The sequence below is a fragment of the Ylistrum balloti genome, unplaced genomic scaffold (assembly GCF_031769215.1).
Source record: "Ylistrum balloti isolate Yb309-2 unplaced genomic scaffold, AGI_CSIRO_Ybal_v1 Utg369874, whole genome shotgun sequence".
NCBI classification, from domain to species: domain Eukaryota; kingdom Metazoa; phylum Mollusca; class Bivalvia; order Pectinida; family Pectinidae; genus Ylistrum; species Ylistrum balloti.
Genome location: NW_026782015.1, coordinates 1,813,136 through 1,831,022, shown reverse-complemented (window position 1 = coordinate 1,831,022; position 17,887 = coordinate 1,813,136). Strand labels below are relative to the sequence as shown.

General features: G+C 36.8%; 1 protein-coding gene across 1 annotated transcript; it reads left to right on the top strand.

Annotated features, from left to right (window-relative positions):
* The first annotated feature begins 1,513 nt into the window (after nt 1-1,513).
* On the top strand, nt 1,514-16,751 carry LOC132546025 (protein GPR107-like). The gene is made up of 15 exons (XM_060209720.1): nt 1,514-1,612; nt 2,741-2,863; nt 3,352-3,402; nt 4,362-4,465; nt 4,788-5,367; nt 6,309-6,410; nt 7,198-7,331; nt 7,600-7,675; nt 8,149-8,222; nt 9,577-9,694; nt 10,304-10,434; nt 11,190-11,283; nt 11,503-11,550; nt 12,387-12,547; nt 13,838-16,751. The coding sequence occupies exons 1-15, from the start codon at nt 1,514-1,516 to the stop codon at nt 13,938-13,940; spliced, it is 1,998 nt and encodes a 665-aa protein (XP_060065703.1). The 3' UTR covers nt 13,941-16,751.
* The last annotated feature ends 1,136 nt before the right edge of the window (nt 16,752-17,887 follow it).

Below are 17,887 nucleotides of genomic sequence, written 5' to 3'. Positions count from 1 at the left end.
CTCAGGCTATACATTACATAACCACACTCTCGAGGAAGTCAGCAGTGTCAAGTATCTGAATGTTGATATTCACCATAAGCTGCACTGGAATGAACACGTCTCCAACATCAAGACCAATACCATCAGAACTCTAGAATTCGTCAAGAGGAACACCCATGGACACAAACCCCACATCAAGTCTATGGTTTACCAGGCAACGGTCTGCCAACTTTAGAGTACGTCAGCACAGCGTGGGATCCATATCAACAAGTCCACGCCAGGACTCTCATGCAGGTCCTAAGGAGGTCGGCCCGTAACAGATAATTACAGAAACCGTTGTCCAGGGTGCATGACAGCCGTGGCGCAGGACCTACAATGGGACACTCTCAATCATCGCCTTACGACTTCCAGGCTCATCGTGATGTTTAAAATCTCCCACGGACATTTAAGGGGCAGGATAACTGACATCAGGTGACAGCAGGGCAAGAGGTGCACTTAAATTCCTACAACCAACCGCATCGAAGAAAGTATCCCACAAACTCTTCTTCTCCCACATCATCAGAGACTGGAACGGATTATCCTCATCCGTGAGGACAGGCAAAACACACGAAACATTCCGCATGCTGTTTATGACCATCACAGCAGCCGCTCCAGTCAGCTGTAGATGTTTTATTCGTTTCTTAACATTGTAAATAACGCCAGAAGGTATTTATCGGTACTTTTCATGCGCCAGTGCATCATTGTACTCCCTCGGAAGTCCTGTACTTACACAGGAAGAAGAAAGACAATATGATGATTTTTAAGCATCTGCTGTTAATATCTTTAAAATGTAGGTTGCATAAATTGGGTATCGTCCATTTCAGTCTGGAAGACTCAGAACTTTGAAGTTTCCTAAATGTGAACGTGTGAAGGCAAGAAACGTAAATGCATATACTATATTTAGATGTATTTGTTCTAAGTTTTCATTGATACTGATTAAATTTAGATATTGTCTTTAAAAAGTCAACTTCACAGTATTTTCGATATTTTGATTATTTTTAGCAATATCTACGTCGCAATAATTTTCTAATGTCATATTTCCCATTGACGTTTTGGCTAATTTATATTGTACATCAAATCATCTCGCAATGCTGTTAATTCCTGATATCTAGTTTAACACAAGGGGTAGATACATGTTTATTATAACGAACTTAGGTAGTTCGGCATAGTTTACATGTTAGTTATATAACGAAAGTCCGTGATGTTAGTAATGGTCTTTATTCTACTAATCGCGGTTTCGGGAAAAATTATCAAATCGTGATTTTTTTCATTTTTTTTTCTTCTATAAATCATTCCGAAACATATAAATTTATTTCTGCTACAATATAGCTCAACGTTAAATCTGACATTGACTTGACAGTAATAGTGTAGCGTTTCCTTCAGTTTGCGAGTTGTGTCCCTTAGGATATGTGAAACCAGCGTGGATTGGTCTCTTTGCTTACCATTGCCCAATCACATACAGTGTAACATATCGCAGTATAATACGGTCGCCAACATGGACGATATGACGAAGTCTGTGATGTTGACAGTTGTGTTTATTGTAACACTGTTTGTACTGCCATCTCAGGCGAGGATTTTCCATTTGGATTTAAAGGTGAACATAAGTGAAAATGTCCTTGATAACGAAAGCTGATATGTTGCAAGGCTTATATTTGACTGCAAATGTCATTTTGCCACCCTTTGGCAAAAATTCTTAGGTCCGAAAGAAGGGTTCTACTACGATGACGTGCCATAAGTCTTTCACGTTTTTTTTGACTATATAATCTTTGTATTTCAAACCCTTTTCGGTAAATGTTCTTGGCTTCATTCATGGACTATATGTAATGAAATTTTGTACACTTATGGAGAATTGTTTCCTGGTTCATCTCGTGTTATTCCTGTCGGTGTGTATTACCAGGGAAAGAATAATTTATTTAAAACATGCGATTTTCGTAATGCCATTTTGACATCGTTTTGGTAACCGTATATATGAAAATGGCGCCACATGGAAATGAGCAGCGAAGATAATTTCGTATTGCTTCTGACATAAACAACGGAAAATTAATTGAATATTATTGGAAAAACGATGGATATTATTGTACAAAATGGCCTAATCTCAAAATCCCTCTCTAAACGAAGTCAAGAAAATTCGGGAAAAAAAGTTTGAATTATAAAGAATATTTTTTCATGGTCAGTATATATGAAGGAATTTTGATTATCGACAGTAACCAAAATAAAATTGTGGATAAATATTCAGAACCATTCAAGACCTCTTACATGAAAAGGAATAGTCTATAAAAAAAAGACAAGCTTGGTAGCCTCAATTTCCTCTATCTCATCACCAGAATATGGTGTTTACATCTGGTGCTGGGGACAGAGGAAACCTTTGGTACTTATATTCTTGACATTGAATAGAATGCTGTTGGGTCATTGTGTGTATGTTATGTCCTTGGATTTAAAAGGATTACTACAATGATACACGTTTTTGAGATATTTGCTTCTAAACAAAGTTCGATATGAAAAATGTCGAAGCTTTATGACTTGCATGACAGGCCATTTTTAACACAAAATGCAGATAATTACCAACTACAGACCATTGAATCACAAAACTAAAACTAAATTCGTCAAAACTAATTTTGTTTGTCATATGTAGTTCATAGATAATTTCCAAAATATCAAGTGGGTTCCACTGTACCAAGAAACTTATGATATTGATTACCTTTTTTTTTCTTTGCATTTACAGACAGATGAGCGACGAGAAATACCCCTCAGTACTTTTGGCTTTCTGAAGAAAGGCACCCTGGTCGTCAATATGACGCTATTTGCTGTCACTAGTACGGACGATTTTGATTACAAAGATGCAATGGTAATGTGGATTTCTTTATAATGTAGAGCTAGGCTTCCATTTCTACCATATGATTAATACTATTATTAATCTTTAAACTATCAGAAAAATCATTACATCAACTGACTTATAATGATCAATACAATAATTGGATAATCATGACTTCGATTATTCAAAACTAAGACATTTTGATAGATATGTATGCTTAGCAGGGATAAAATACTATACAGATCAAACATCTTGTCACACAATACTTATTTAACTTATTGGGATTTCCAAATTGCATTCACAAAAAGAGTCAAATTTTGTTTAAAGGGCATTGATTAGGGACTCAAATATTTGAGTTCTGCAATCATGATTTTCCTGTAGGAATCTGTCAGATTTCTGGGATCCACCAGATCTCTTTATATTTACAATATAGGGAATTTTGGAAATGGTGTTCTTGACTCTTATGAAAAAAATTTACAAAAATAACAAGTTAATAAAGTTTTTTTATTTGAATTTTACAGTTTGGGTTTACACTAGACAAGAGTGGCAGTAAAGGAATATCAAGCTACATGGTATGTACACTGTATTACTGGGGTCAAACATCTGTATTATATGTGCACTGTATTACTGGTATCAGACATCTGTATTATATGTACACTGTATTACTGGTATCAGACATCTACATGATTTGTTCACTTTATTGTTAGTATCATAGAACTAAATTATATGTGACCTGTTTCCTTGTGTATTAAACTGTATGGTATGTGTTCTGATTTGGATGTATTTGTAAACAATTGCTAAACTCTGCATGAAATTACCAATAGATATTATTGGCGGGAAAAAACTACTGCCAGTTTGCAATTTAATCACATAAGTGTTTGACCGACTAACTTAAAACAATATTGTCACAGATCAAAGATTTGAAATAAAGCTTATGATTGGTTAACACAAAATGTTCAATACAGTAATGTAATGTAACAGAGGTCATTATTTTATTTTAATGCCCCTGCTAGGATTCAAACCTAGGACCTCTGGCTTACTAGTCTGATGTGTGCTGTAACCATTAAAGCTAAACAGAAGTTCTCTCCAGCTCAGTGTTATTTTGCAGCTAGTATTTTACCAAGTTACATACTCCCCCTCCAGGAAATAACTTGACCTTGAGTTTTCAGGAGTTACAGCAATGCTTGTGAAAGTATTGCTTACAGTGATTCTTGTGAACGTATTGCTAAGTATTATTTCCCAGTCCCTACATGGGCGTCAATGTAAAAGAGGTCATTATTTTATTTTAATGCACCTGCTAGAGTTCAAACCTGGAATCTCTGACTGACTAGTCTGATGCTCAACTGATTGAACTAAAGAGAAGTTCTCTCCAGCCAAGTGATATTTTGTGGCTAGTATTTTCCCAATGTTACATAATATCAGCTGGATGTTTTAACCTTTGAATATGCATGATTAGGTTTGCTGAACTCATTGTTTTGCTGTAAGTAAATTTACTGTGTTATCTACAGAGAATCATTGTTTATTTCTACAGGAGGACAACCAGGGCAAGTGCATTCTACAGTCACCATCAGTAAAAGAGTTCACCAACAACTCTGTCTCTATAGTGTTCTTCAAAATGAATTTCAAGACACTTGAGTAAGTTCATTGGTTCTCAATCTGTTGTTTTGACTTTTAACTTCAGTGATTCTCTCTCTGATGTCTTTGACCTGTAACTTCTTAGCTGATTTGTTTGATGGGTATTTTGACTTTACTGATCTGATTGATGGGTACTTTGACATTATTGATCTTGTATAGATGGTCCATGTTTATACTAGTTTAATCAGAGAAAGTTATACATTGTTGTTGTTGAATCTTGATAATGTTTGTAAGAAAATAAGACATTATGATATACTAATGTGGTCTTGTTGATGTAGAAATTTAATTTTGTTGAAAACTTATCTATTGGAATACTTTTCAGGATGACATTGAGCAGAAGAGGGAAAGGCATTAAGAAATTACTGATTACAGATGATGAGGATGTCATCAACAGTCGTCTTAACCGCCCTGTCATATCCAAGCCAAAGGTCCTACTTGGCGACCAACATTTGGTTGGTGGTAAAAAAACCAAACGGGATGTCAGCAGCTTACCACAGCTCTCCACAACAACTTTTGCCAGTTCTCATGTTCAAGAACCTACAGCTAAGCCAGTGAAACCTCATGATACTTCAGTAGACAAACCACAGGATGTTGAACCTGCTTCAGCAGACAAGACAAAAGATGTGAAACCTGCTTCAGCAGACAAGACAGAGGATGTCACACCTGCTCCAACAGATAAACCAGTGGATGTCAAACCTGCTCCAACAGATAAACCAGAGGATGTCAAACCTGCTTCAGCAGACAAGACGCAGGATGTCAAACCTGCTTCAACAGACAAGACAGGAAATGTCAAACCTGCTTCAGCAGACAAAACAGGACATAAGTCATCTCAGACTAAGGATGTTGCAGTGCAGAAGAAAATTAGGATGCACCAGACAGAAGATGGGGGTTTCTCTGCCTTTGTGAGTCTTTGTTGTTGTCTCTTGATTTTAAAGAGATAGTAGTGGATTGGAAAGTAGTGGATGGGGAAAGGTAGAGGGTAGGGAAGGGTATATGATGGAGGAGAAGGGTAGGGAGTAGTGGATGGAGAAAGGTAGTGAGTGGGGAAGGGTAGTGGATGGGGATGGGTAGTGGATGGGGAAGGGTAGTGAGTGGGGATGGGTAGTGGATGGGGATGGATAGTGGATGGGGATGGGTAGTGGATGGGGAAGGGTAGTGAATGGGGAAGGGTAGTGAGTGGGGAAGGGTAGTGGATAGGGATGGGAAGTGGATGGGGAAGGGCAGTGAGTGGGGAAGGGTAGTGGATAGGGATGGGAAGTGGATGGGGATGGGTAGTGGATGGGGAAGGGTAGTGAATGGGGATGGGTAGTGAATGGGGAAGGGTAGTGAATGGGGAAGGGTAGTGGATGGGGATGGGTAGTGGATGGGGATGAGTAGTTGTGGGAAAGCCTAGTTACTGAAATTCTCTTGAACTGTTGTTAGCCCATAAAATCAGACTGCACTGTTGACTTCCCTATCAAGTCTTCATTGATTTTGTGCCAAAGTAGCATTTTGTCAAAACCTGTAGAAGAGTTCTGAAGTAATTGCATATTTCTAGATTTAATACTGTAAGTGTGTGGATATTTATAGATTTTATGCTGCAAGTATGTGGATATTTATAGATTTAATTATTTCAGTGTGTGGATATTTCTAGATTTAAGGTTTTAAGTGTGTGGATATTTATAGATTTAGTAATGTAAGTGTGTGAATATATATAGATTTAATGTTTTAAGTGTGTGGATATTTATAGATTAATAATGTAAATGTGTGGATATTTATAGATTTAATAATGGAAAGTGTGTGTTACATTTTGATATTTACATATGAGAATGCATTACCATACTTGCATTTGATGTTGTTACAGTTTGGTGTGGCCATCAATACAGATGAAGAAGAAGGTTTGTACAACCTGTACTTCCATAACTGCTACAACTATCCTAAGGAGCTGATAGAAGTACACCTAATGGTCAGTACCATATCCCAAACTTCAAAATATGTTCGCAATGATCATGAGATTCTCTTGATTTACATAGTTTGTCTATTTCTAATCCTAGGTTTGCATGTTTTATTTAAACATAATTCAATTTTCAAGATGGCTGCCAACAGCCATTTTTTAATTCACTTTTGAAGTTTGTTTTTGCTTCTCAAAAAATGTATATGTTTTGTAATTAAATAATCACAGTGATGTTAGGGACATGTTCGTTATAGACCATTATTCAGCATTCCATCTTTCTTTTTGATAGTGATCAACTCTTTCATTTAGTCTTAACTGGCCTCCATGTATTCATACTTCAGATATTTGAAATTTGTTAACATTATTACTGTGTAACCATTGAAGGGGCATTACAAGAACCTATTATAGAGTCATACTCATTAGTTTTGCCTTAGTGTGTTTGTCACTTCTTGTATTTAATTGGATATTCAAGATGAAAATGGATTTGAAAATTAACAACAGTAATTATTCATGAAGTCGTATTGCTTGTCTAAGTAAACACTGTTGAATGTATAGGTTTCCCTTGGTACATATATTTACCTGTAGAGCTATTACTGTAGAATGATGGAATTTTCATGACTTTTTAATCATTACTCATTAACATTAAGCATGACCATTGATAAAACAGACAGAAATCAATCAGTAGGAAAACTTCCACATAGAAGATCATAAAATATTAGATGTCAAAGTCCCTCTGGGATCTCTTCTTTATTTTCTTTTATATTTTTATGAATTTCAATGTTAAAATTGGTGTTTACAGTTAGGAATCACTGAAGCTAACGATAACAACTACCTGTCTGCTGGGGAGATGCCCATACCGAAGCTTTTCTTCTGTCTCTTTGTGTTGTACGTCCTGACTGCCATCGTCTGGTCAACCATCCTCAAGAGGGGCAGGTAGGTTTAAAATGAAGTCAGCATACTTTTTTTGCTGTAGGAATAATTAGAATTACTAATGATTTAATTGTGTTCCAGTTCCAGATGAAAGAAAGGATTAAGACTTGGATTGTATGAGAAATGTTTGTTAGATCATTGATATCAAAATGTCAGGGACAGATTTGTTTCCTGAAAATGATCTTACATTTTTGTTGAAACAAGACAAAAATGTTGTCTTCTATTTAGAGAAAACATTATTCATGAAGCTTACTTTGATGTATACCCACAGTGAGGACGTGTACAAAATCCACTACCTTATGCTGTCTGTCATCATGGTGAAGAGTCTCTCTTGTCTATTTCGTTCTGTAAGTATATCATCAGGTGTACCTTTCTCAAATTCATTGTATAAAATACCAACTGCTATTTGATGTTGTGGGTTAGAAGACTTACTTTGTCTATGACACTGTTCTTTTCAGGTTAGAATCCCCTCAAACTCCAACAACTCCCCCAACTTCACCAACTCCACCAACTATCCCAACTCCCCCAACTCCATCAACTCCACCAACTCCCCCAACTCAAACCCTCCCAACCTCCCCAACTCTGCCAACTTCACCAACTCCCCCAACTCAAACTCCATCAACTCCACCAACTCCCCTTACTTCAACTCTCCCAACTCCCCCCAACTCCCCCATCTCCACCAACTCCACTTGTATGTATATGGATGGGCATTATTTCTGAGGTAGCTGAAACTGAAGCAAAAGACAAGCTCTTTTATTTATTCTTCTATGAATCTCTAGTTTCCTAGGTGAATTCACTGTGTATGCTTGATTGTTTTTAGATCAACAGCCATTTCATTTCTGTGGAAGGTTTTCACCGGGAAGCATGGGCAGTCTTATACTACATCGTATATCTGTAAGTAAACTCTGTGTCTTTCACATGGTATATCTGTAAGTAAGCTCTGTGTATTCCTTAATGTATATCTGTAAGTAAGCTCTGTGTATTCCTCAATGTATATCTGTAAGTAAGCTCTGTGTATTCCTTAATGTATATCTGTAAGTAAGCTCTGTGTATTCCTTAATGTATATCTGTAAGTAAGCTCTGTGTATTCCTTAATGTATATCTGTAAGTAAGCTCTGTGTATTCCTTAATGTATATCTGTAAGTAAGTACTGTGTATTCCTCAATGTATATCTGTAAGTAAGCACTGTGTACTCCTTAATGTATATCTGTAAGTAAGCTCTGTGTATTCCTTAATGTATATCTGTAAGTAAGCTTTGTGTATTCCTTAATGTATATCTGTAAGTACTGTGTATTCCTTAATGTATATCTGTAAGTAAGTACTGTGTATTCCTTAATGTATATCTGTAAGTAAGTACTGTGTATTCCTTAATGTATATCTGTAAGTAAGCTCTGTGTATTCCTTAATGTATATCTGTAAGTAAGCTCTGTGTATTCCTTAATGTATATCTGTAAGTAAGCACTGTGTACTCCTTAATGTATATCTGTAAGTAAGTACTGTGTATTCCTTAATGTATATCTGTAAGTAAGTACTGTGTATTCCTTAATGTATATCTGTAAGTAAGCTCTGTGTATTCCTCAATGTATATCTGTAAGTAAGTACTGTGTATTCCTTAATGTATATCTGTAAGTAAGTACTGTGTATTCCTTAATGTATATCTGTAAGTAAGTACTGTGTATTCCTTAATGTATATCTGTAAGTAAGCACTGTGTATTCCTTAATGTATATCTGTACGTAAGCTCTGTGTATTCCTCAATGTATATCTGTAAGTAAGCACTGTGTACTCCTTAATGTATATCTGTAAATAAGTACTGTGTATTCCTCAATGTATATCTGTAGGTAAGTACTGTGTATTCCTTAATGTATATATGTAAGTAAAGTCTGTGTCTTTCGCATGGTATATCTGTAAGTAAACTCTGTGTTTTCCACTGTATTTATCTGTAAGGAATCTCTATGTTTTTGCACGTTTATCTGTATCTTTCAATTGAATCATCCTATATCCCCAGGGATGTACTTAGTAAAAGCTGTAATGTCTTCCACTCATACATTCAAGCTTGTAAGATCACTTGCTATACACTTGTATAAGATGACTTACTTGGTCTTGGACTTGGTAGTATTTGTCCATATTTGTCACTACCATTAGAGGTAGTTATCAATACACGTGACTTACTGGTTCACTACTATGATAGACCAATACTGATAAAACTGATGACCTGTACTTACTTGATTGTATGCCTTTTTTCCACAGGACTAAGGGCGCACTGCTGTTCTCCACCATTCTACTCATTGGTGCTGGCTGGGCCTTTGTCAAACACATCCTTTCTGTTAAAGAGAAGAAACTGTTCCTTATCATTCTGCCACTTCAGGTATAGTAACACCTGTCCTTACTGATGAGATATAGTAAAACCTGTCCTTACTGATGAGATATAGTAACACCTGTCCTTACTGATGAGATATAGTAAAACCTGTCCTTACTAATGAGATAATTATAACCTGTCTTTACTGACAAGAAAGCAAAACTTGTCTTTACTGATGAGGTTCAGTAAAACCTGTCTTTATTCATAAGATAAAGTGAAACCTCTCTACACTAATGGGATATTGTAAAACCTGTCTTTACTGATGAAAACAGTAAGAAAATCTTTATATTGATAGTAGAGTAGCTTGTCTGCATTAGCTATGTAGGATTGATCAGCATCAAGAGGTATGGCAAGTAGAATTGGGCAGTGTGAAAAAACAAAATATTATTTGTCTTTATCAAGAGGACAAGTAAAACTTAGAAATAAAGATGGTGAGGATAAATTGTCTGTATGAAGATGACAAGTGGAATTTGTTTTTATTAAACAGGACAAGCACAACTTGTCAATATAAAAGAGAAGTAAGGATTTGTCAATACAAACAGAGCTGGTATGGTTGGTAGTTTCATATTAAAAAAGAAAACCATATAAACAATATGAATGTAATTATGTTTGTTGTAGGTTTTGGACAATGTGGCTTTCATTATAGTAGAGGAAAGTCAAGAGGGCCAGTCAGAGTACACCATGTGGAAGGAAGTGTTCATCATCATTGACCTGCTGTGTTGTGGGGCTATCCTCTTCCCTGTTGTGTGGTAAGTTAAATGTTTATATCATCATCATTGACCTGCTGTGTTGTGGGGCTATCCTTTTCCCTGTTGTGTGGTAAGGTAACTGTTTATATCATCATCATTGACCTGCTGTGTTGTGGGGCTATCCTCTTCCCGGTTGTGTGGTAAGTTAACTGTTTATATCATCATCATCATTGACCTGCTGTGTTGTGGGGCTATCCTCTTCCCTGTTGTGTGGTAAGTTAACTGTTTATATCATCATCATTGACCTGCTGTGTTGTGGGGCTATCCTCTTCCCTGTTGTGTGGTAAGTTAACTGTTTATATCATCATCATTGACCTGCTGTGTTGTGCAGCTTATCAATTGATAACAGTATACAGACATTTCTATAGGGCCACTTTTTGTATTAACAGTATACAGGTTATTTTATTGGGCCACCTATTGATAACCTTGTGTGAAAAAAAAAATTTTTGGAGGTAGCAATGAGTTTGATGCTGTCACAATATTGTTTGAGTGTACTTAAAAAAACCTTTCAATTGTCTGTCCAATTTTAAGTGCATGTGTGTATTCATACACTGTATTTAACCATTTTCTCTCGCAGTCAATCAAACTTAATGTGTAGGCACAAGGAGTACAATAACACAACAGGATATCAATTTTGTTATTTTTCCCACTTTTCATGGTTAGGATGGAAATATCATTTTACTTGCATCTAAACAGAATTGGCTGCATATATATATGTGATAAATCGACATGTAATGTAACTTGTGTATTTTCAGGTCTATACGTCACCTGCAGCAAAGTGCTAGAACAGATGGCAAGGCTGCTATCAGTCTTCAAAAGCTCAAATTATTTAGGCAGTTTTATATCATGGTAAGATCACATTCCTCAACAGCTCAACTTTATCCTGCGTTTCCACATAGACCAAAATTTAATGTCTCAAACTGACCCATAAACCTGAAAATCTGACCCTAGTTCACCAGTGTGAGCCCAGAACACCTCACCAGTTTTATCTTTTCTTAATAAGGATATATCTATGAGAACCCGAAGCACCAGATAATAAATTTTGAACACTCTTTTCTTCAATTACAGGTGGTGTGTTACATCTACTTCACACGGATAATAGCATATCTTATAAAGGTAGGTATACATCACCACTAGATACAAAGAGAGACAGACAGAGAGAGCTAGGGAGAAAGAAAGAGAAAAATAAACTGTATCAGTATCAGTGACAAATATATAGTTCACCAGATCTGAAGGAACAGTGAGCTTATGCAATGGCACAATATCCATCATCCATCCAGCATCTGGCATCAGATGTCTTTTCAACTTTTTTTTCTGAAATCTGAACTAGTCAAAAATGAAAGAGCATTGCTGTGAGGACAGGAATATAAATGGCAGGTTTCGTGCCCCAGGAATCTGAGGGTCCCAAAAGGGGCAATTTATCAAATTCTTTCAAATCCCTCTTCTTCAGTAAGTATGATTGGATTTTGTCAGATTCAGTCTGAAGCATCCTTGGGTAAATGGGACTCAATTTTGTATAAAGGGTGATCCTGATCACCCTTAGACCAATGGAAATGATTCTCAGTTGGAGAAATAGAATAATAAAATCATATTTTTGGGGTTTTTTTATGCAAATTTCATTTGAAAATCCTTGGGTAAAAAGGACTTGATTTTGTGTGAAGAATTGATCTTATAAGGTGGAGGGTTTCCAGTGGTAGAAATTGTCCAAATTTCATTTGAAATATGTTTGGGTGAAAGGGATAAGTAAATTGGGTCTAACCCTCCATAGGTTCAAGGGGTGTGGCTCAAGAGGGTAGATAAATGTTATCTTTGAAATACATCTACTGTAACATTTAAATTGAGAATAAAAATATTTTAAGTAAAAGCTGAAATATCCAGATGCAATGTAAAGACACCAGAAAAATATGTTTGCTTTTGGTTACCGGTGATGTTACCTGTTGTTTATATTGTAGATTACAGTACCATTCCAATATGAATGGGTATATGACCTGTTCCGAGAGACAACTTCCTTCCTGTTTTTCCTAGTGACAGGTTGGAAGTTCCGTCCTGCATCCAACAACCCTTATCTACAGGTGCCTCAGGACAGTGATGATGAATTGGAGATGGATGAAGTGTAAGTGGCTTGCTTAATGTGTATAATTTATATAGACTGATTGATGCAGTGTGTCTTGCGTAAGTTGTATATATAGGTTGTCGGGCACAGTGTAAGTGCTATGCTGAAGGTGTATTGATAGGCTGGCAGATTAAATGTAAGTGTCTTTGCTGTGGTTGTATTGATAAGCTAGCCAAGTGTAAGTGTCTTGCTGTAGATGTATTGATACTCTGGTGGACAAAGTGTCTTTGCTGTAGTTTTATTGATGGGCTTGTGGACGAAATGTCTCTGTGCTGTTGGTGTATTGGTAGACTGTTAGATGAAGTGAAAGTGTCCAGGCTGTAGTTGTATTGGTAGGCTGGTAGATGAAGTGGAAGTGTCCATGCTGTAGTTGTATTGGTAGGCTGTGGATAGATTGAAGTGTATTGGTAGGCTGGTGGAAGTGTCCATGCTGTAGTTGTATTGGTAGGCTGGTAGATGAAGTGGAAGTGTCCATGCTGTAATTGTATTGGTAGGCTGGTAGATGAAGTGGAAATGTCCATGCTGTAGTTGTATTGGTAGACTGATGGATGAAGTGGAAGTGTCCATGCTGTAGTTGTATTGGTAGACTGTTAGATGAAGTGGAAGTGTCCATGCTGTTGGTGTATTGGTAGGCTGTTAGATGAAGTGAAAGTGTCCATGCTGTAGTTGTATTGGTAGGCTGTTAGATGAAGTGGAAGTGTCCATGCTGTAGTTGTATTGGTAGGCTGGTGGATGAAGTGGAAGTGTCCATACTGTAGTTGTATTGGTAGGCTGGTAGATGAAGTGGAAGTGTCCATGCTGTAGTTGTATTGGTAGGCTGGTAGATGAAGTGGAAGTGTCCATGCTGTAGTTGTATTGGTAGGCTGGTGGATGAAGTGGAAGTGTCCATGCTGTAGTTGTATTGGTAGGCTGGTGGATGAAGTGGAAGTGTCCATGCTGTAGTTGTATTGGTAGGCTGGTGGATGAAGTGGAAGTGTCCATGCTGTAGTTGTATTGGTAGGCTGGTAGATGAAGTGGAAGTGTCCATGCTGTAGTTGTATTGGTAGGCTGTTAGATGAAGTGGAAGTGTCCATGCTGTAGTTGTATGGATAGACTGATGGACAAAGTGTGAGATTGCTATTCATATGGAAGTTGTATAGTGACAGAATGTATTGATGTGGAATTTTATTCATATTGGGGTTCATATATGTTGGTTATAATGAGGAGCAATTGGTGTGAAAAAATTGTAAAAACTCTTGTTATTTGAATTAATGCTGATTCACTGTTAAGATTGTTTTTTTATCTAAACAGAGTGACTGAATCAGCTGCTCTTGACAATGTGAAGCGTGTGAATCAAAAAGATGAGTCAAGTACCAAGCCAAAACAGCGTGAGAGCAGTCATGAGTATGATTAGAACCAAGCTGAAAACATCACAAGAGCAGTCACGTGATTAGAACCAAGTTTAGACTTGGAGAGAGCAAATCTATTATCTTTTGCACTCATCACATTGTGACATTTTTCATATGTAACCAGGGATAGGTTTCGGGATTGTCCCCATAAATGAACTGGTCGCATATCACAGCTGGTTTCGTGATGAAAGCACCTCTTGAAAAACAATACTCATAGCAGTATGGGGCCTGACTATATTCAAAATCTGTTCTGTCTCAGGTAGGTCTGCTTAAAGAGAACAGAAACAAATAAACAAAGAAACATTATTTAAATACATGATAATATGAATGTCCTGTGTACAAAGTAAAATTTTTTTTCGTAAATGTGCATCAAATTAGTCTAAAAGTGGTTTATCTGGGAGTAATCTTCTTAGGCAGTTTGGATCCTGAAGACTTTGACTTTTCATCCTGTGCATATATATATATATAGTGACCAGTAACCTGGTTAAGGTGCTAGTTCTGCCAACATGAGAATATTTCTAGTCAAGGATACTTAAGAAAACCAACAGAGGTATTCTATTTCTAAATGAAAAATATTCAGTTAAGAATTTTGTACGAGATTGATAAGGCATGTGATTGTTGTGCCATGACATTTACAGTCAGAATCAATGCAGAGCTTTGCAGACGAACATCAAATTATATACTAGTGCAATCAAAATATAGGATCTCTGCCTGCAAAACATCTGTAATTCCTACTATCGTAAATTCCAGTAGAAGATAATTCTGTTCCTATATCTATATTCTATACAAAACTGCAATCCTTCAAACGGAAAGATCTTTTTGATGGTACTTTCCCTGTCTCTATGACAACATTAACGATGCCATAATGATTACCATAATCAATGTCATTTACAGTGTTTAACTTACACTTTTTATTCATTTGTTAATGTAAATATATTGAGGTGAAATTTGGGGTATCAACTGAGGTTTTCACAAAGAATACTGATGTGCTTACAGAAGTGTAGGTTAATCAGCATATAACCAGTTTCAAGTAACTGGTTTGGATCCGAGAAAACAGTTCACAGATCAAGGGAGTTGCAGCTTTAGATGGCTTGAAGAGGATGACTCTCATGATAAAGTGTTTCATGTTACTGATGAAATGATCTTTAATGGTATAAAACAGGGTCATCCTTCACTGGGATTTGTAAACTGTTTGTTGGGAGAAGGAATAATTTATTTGTAGTCTCTGTGTACAATAATTTGTCATTGCCAACTGTCAAACGTTTGTGTCTGTAAAGTATGAATGTGTTAATTCTTAATCAGGAATGAAGATTAATCAGCAGAAATGTGTCTTTATAATGTTTTTTAGTTCACTTTTCAATTGATATTTATATTATTAAATTATAAGTATAAATGAAAGCTGTTACCTGTGATTTATGTCATTATGGAGGAGTGATGTGTTTATTGATATTTGTATGAATTAAAGATACTGAGTGAATGAACATGTAGTAATTAACTCCACATTCCAAGGGAGATAAAGCACAAGCAGTGTTATAGCTGTTTATCAGTAGGGACTCTTATGCTTCACATTGATAGAACAATAGTGATATATATGTATATATACATATATATATTTATAGGCAATCAATTGTTAAATCCTATTATTACATGAAACCAGTGACAGTATTTGTATTGTATATGGAGCACTTTCCATCCTTCTTTTTATGGTACTATCTATTATCACATTATTGCTTTGTGTTGCGAATGGTGATATGATGTCTGAAGTGTCTGATGGCACTAATTGAACAGATAACACTGTTGTATGTGTGGTTAAGTTGTCTAAAGTGTCTGATGGCACTAATTGAACAGATAACACTGTTGTATGAGTGGTTAGAGTGTCAGAGGTGTCTGGTGGCACTAATTGAACAGATAACACTGTTGTATGAGTGGTTAAGGTGTCTGAAGTGTCTGATGGCACTAATTGAACAGATAACACAGTTGTATGAGTGGTTAAAGTGTCAGAAGTGTCTGATGGCACTAATTTAACAGATAGCACTGTTGTATGAGTGGTTAGAGTGTCTGATGGCACTACTTGAACAGATAACACTGTTGTAAGAGCAGTTAAAGTGTCTGAAGTGTTTGATGGCACTAATTGAACAGATAACACTTGTGTGAGTGGTTAAGTTGTCTGAGGTGTCTGATGGCACTAATTGAACAGTTAACATTTGTATGAGTGGTTAAGGTGTCTGAAGTGTCTGATGACACTAATTGTACAGATAACACTGTTGTATGAGTGGTTAAAGTGTCTGAAGTGTCTGATGGCACTAATTGAACAGATAACACTGTTGTATGAGTGGTTAAGTTGTCTGAAGTGTCTGATGGCACTACTTGAACAGATAACACTGCTGTATGAGTGGTTAAAGTGTCTGAAGTGTCTGATGGCACTAATTGAACAGATAACACTGTTGTATGAGTGGTTAAAGTGTCTGAAGTGTCTGATGGCACTAATTGAACAGATAACACTGTTGTATGAGTGGTTAAAGTGTCTGAAGTGTCTGATGGCACTAATTGAACAGATAACACTGTTGTATGAGTGGTTAAGGTGTCTGAAGTGTCTGATGGCACTAATTGAACAGATAACACTGCTGTATGAGTGGTTAAAGTGTCTGAAGTGTCTGATGGCACTAATTTAACAGATAACAATGTTGTATGAGTGGTTAAAGTGTCTGATGGCACTAATTGGACAGATAACAATGTTGTATGAGTGGTTAAAGTGTCTGAAGTGTCTGATGGCACTAATTGAACAGATAACACTGTTGTATGAGTGGTTAAAGTGTATGAAGTGTCTGATGGCAAATTGATGAAGTACATAAGTTGCCCCATTAGACAAACTGATTTTATATCAGCGAATAATCTAAAGATCAGAGAGTTTTTTGTGTGGTTTTATTGTGATCTAGTTTTATTTCTAATGTATCAGTTAATGTTTGGGAGTACATATTATGTTAATTTTGTGACTGGATGTGAGTCTGCGAGAGTTCCCTCCCTTCTACTACAATACTGTGCTTGTAAAAAAATACGTCCTCAGCAGTAGGCTTAAGTTGACCTTCATACACCACTTGGTGAAATCACTGAAGAAATGGCTGAGGTGGGATTATTCTGGGGTTTTCACTGACTAGATATGATGTGAAGTCTGTTTGTTATATAACATGACATAAGTTGCCCCATTAGACAAACTGATTTTATATCATATCCAGCCAGAAAAACGCTAAAATGATATTTGTAAATAAACGAATAATCTAAAGTATCAGAGAGTTTTTTGTGTGGTTTTATTGTGATCTGAAAGACCAAGGTGACTTCAATATTACACTATTCATTTGCTAGAGCAGTGACACAGACTCACTAAGCCACTGATACATACTCGCTTAGATATTGATAAAGACTAACTAACACACCCCCGATACTCCAGGGATTACGATCACTTTCGTTCTCTGCACCGCTGGAATATATCATGTCAAAATTAAAGGTTCCATGTGCGGCACGTTGTCGACAAGCCGTAAATATCAGTTGGATCATTTGATGTACATCAAATAAATCACGAGACGGCGTAACGGAATATCGTCATGGCTTTGAAGCTGGTGTCGCTCCTTTGTAATCTTGGAAAGGAGCATGATCAGTCTGTGATTGGTCTGTTAATTTCTCCTGGATCCAATAAAATTACTTCGCTTCTGCCTTCTATTTTGCCATGACATGTTCCAGGGGTGCAGAGTGCGAAAGTGATCGTAACCCCTAGAGTATCGAGGAGGACTTGGACAGTGACTCCGAATCGCTCAGACAAGAGGCACTGACTCGCTAAGACAGTGATAAGGACTCACTGATAGTAACACAGACTGACTTAGGCATGGAGTCCGACTCGCTACAACAATGACAATCTGACTGATACAGACTCACTAAGACAGTGTCTCATACTCACTTA

Bases quoted from the DNA above. Each gene is read 5' to 3' on its own strand.
- LOC132546025 (XM_060209720.1), top strand. From the start codon at position 1,514: ATGGACGATATGACGAAGTCTGTGATGTTGACAGTTGTGTTTATTGTA. The intron at 7,676-8,148 runs GTAAGTATATCA...GATTGTTTTTAG, and splicing joins TCTCTTGTCTATTTCGTTCT to ATCAACAGCCATTTCATTTC. The intron at 12,548-13,837 runs GTAAGTGGCTTG...TTATCTAAACAG, and splicing joins GAATTGGAGATGGATGAAGT to AGTGACTGAATCAGCTGCTC.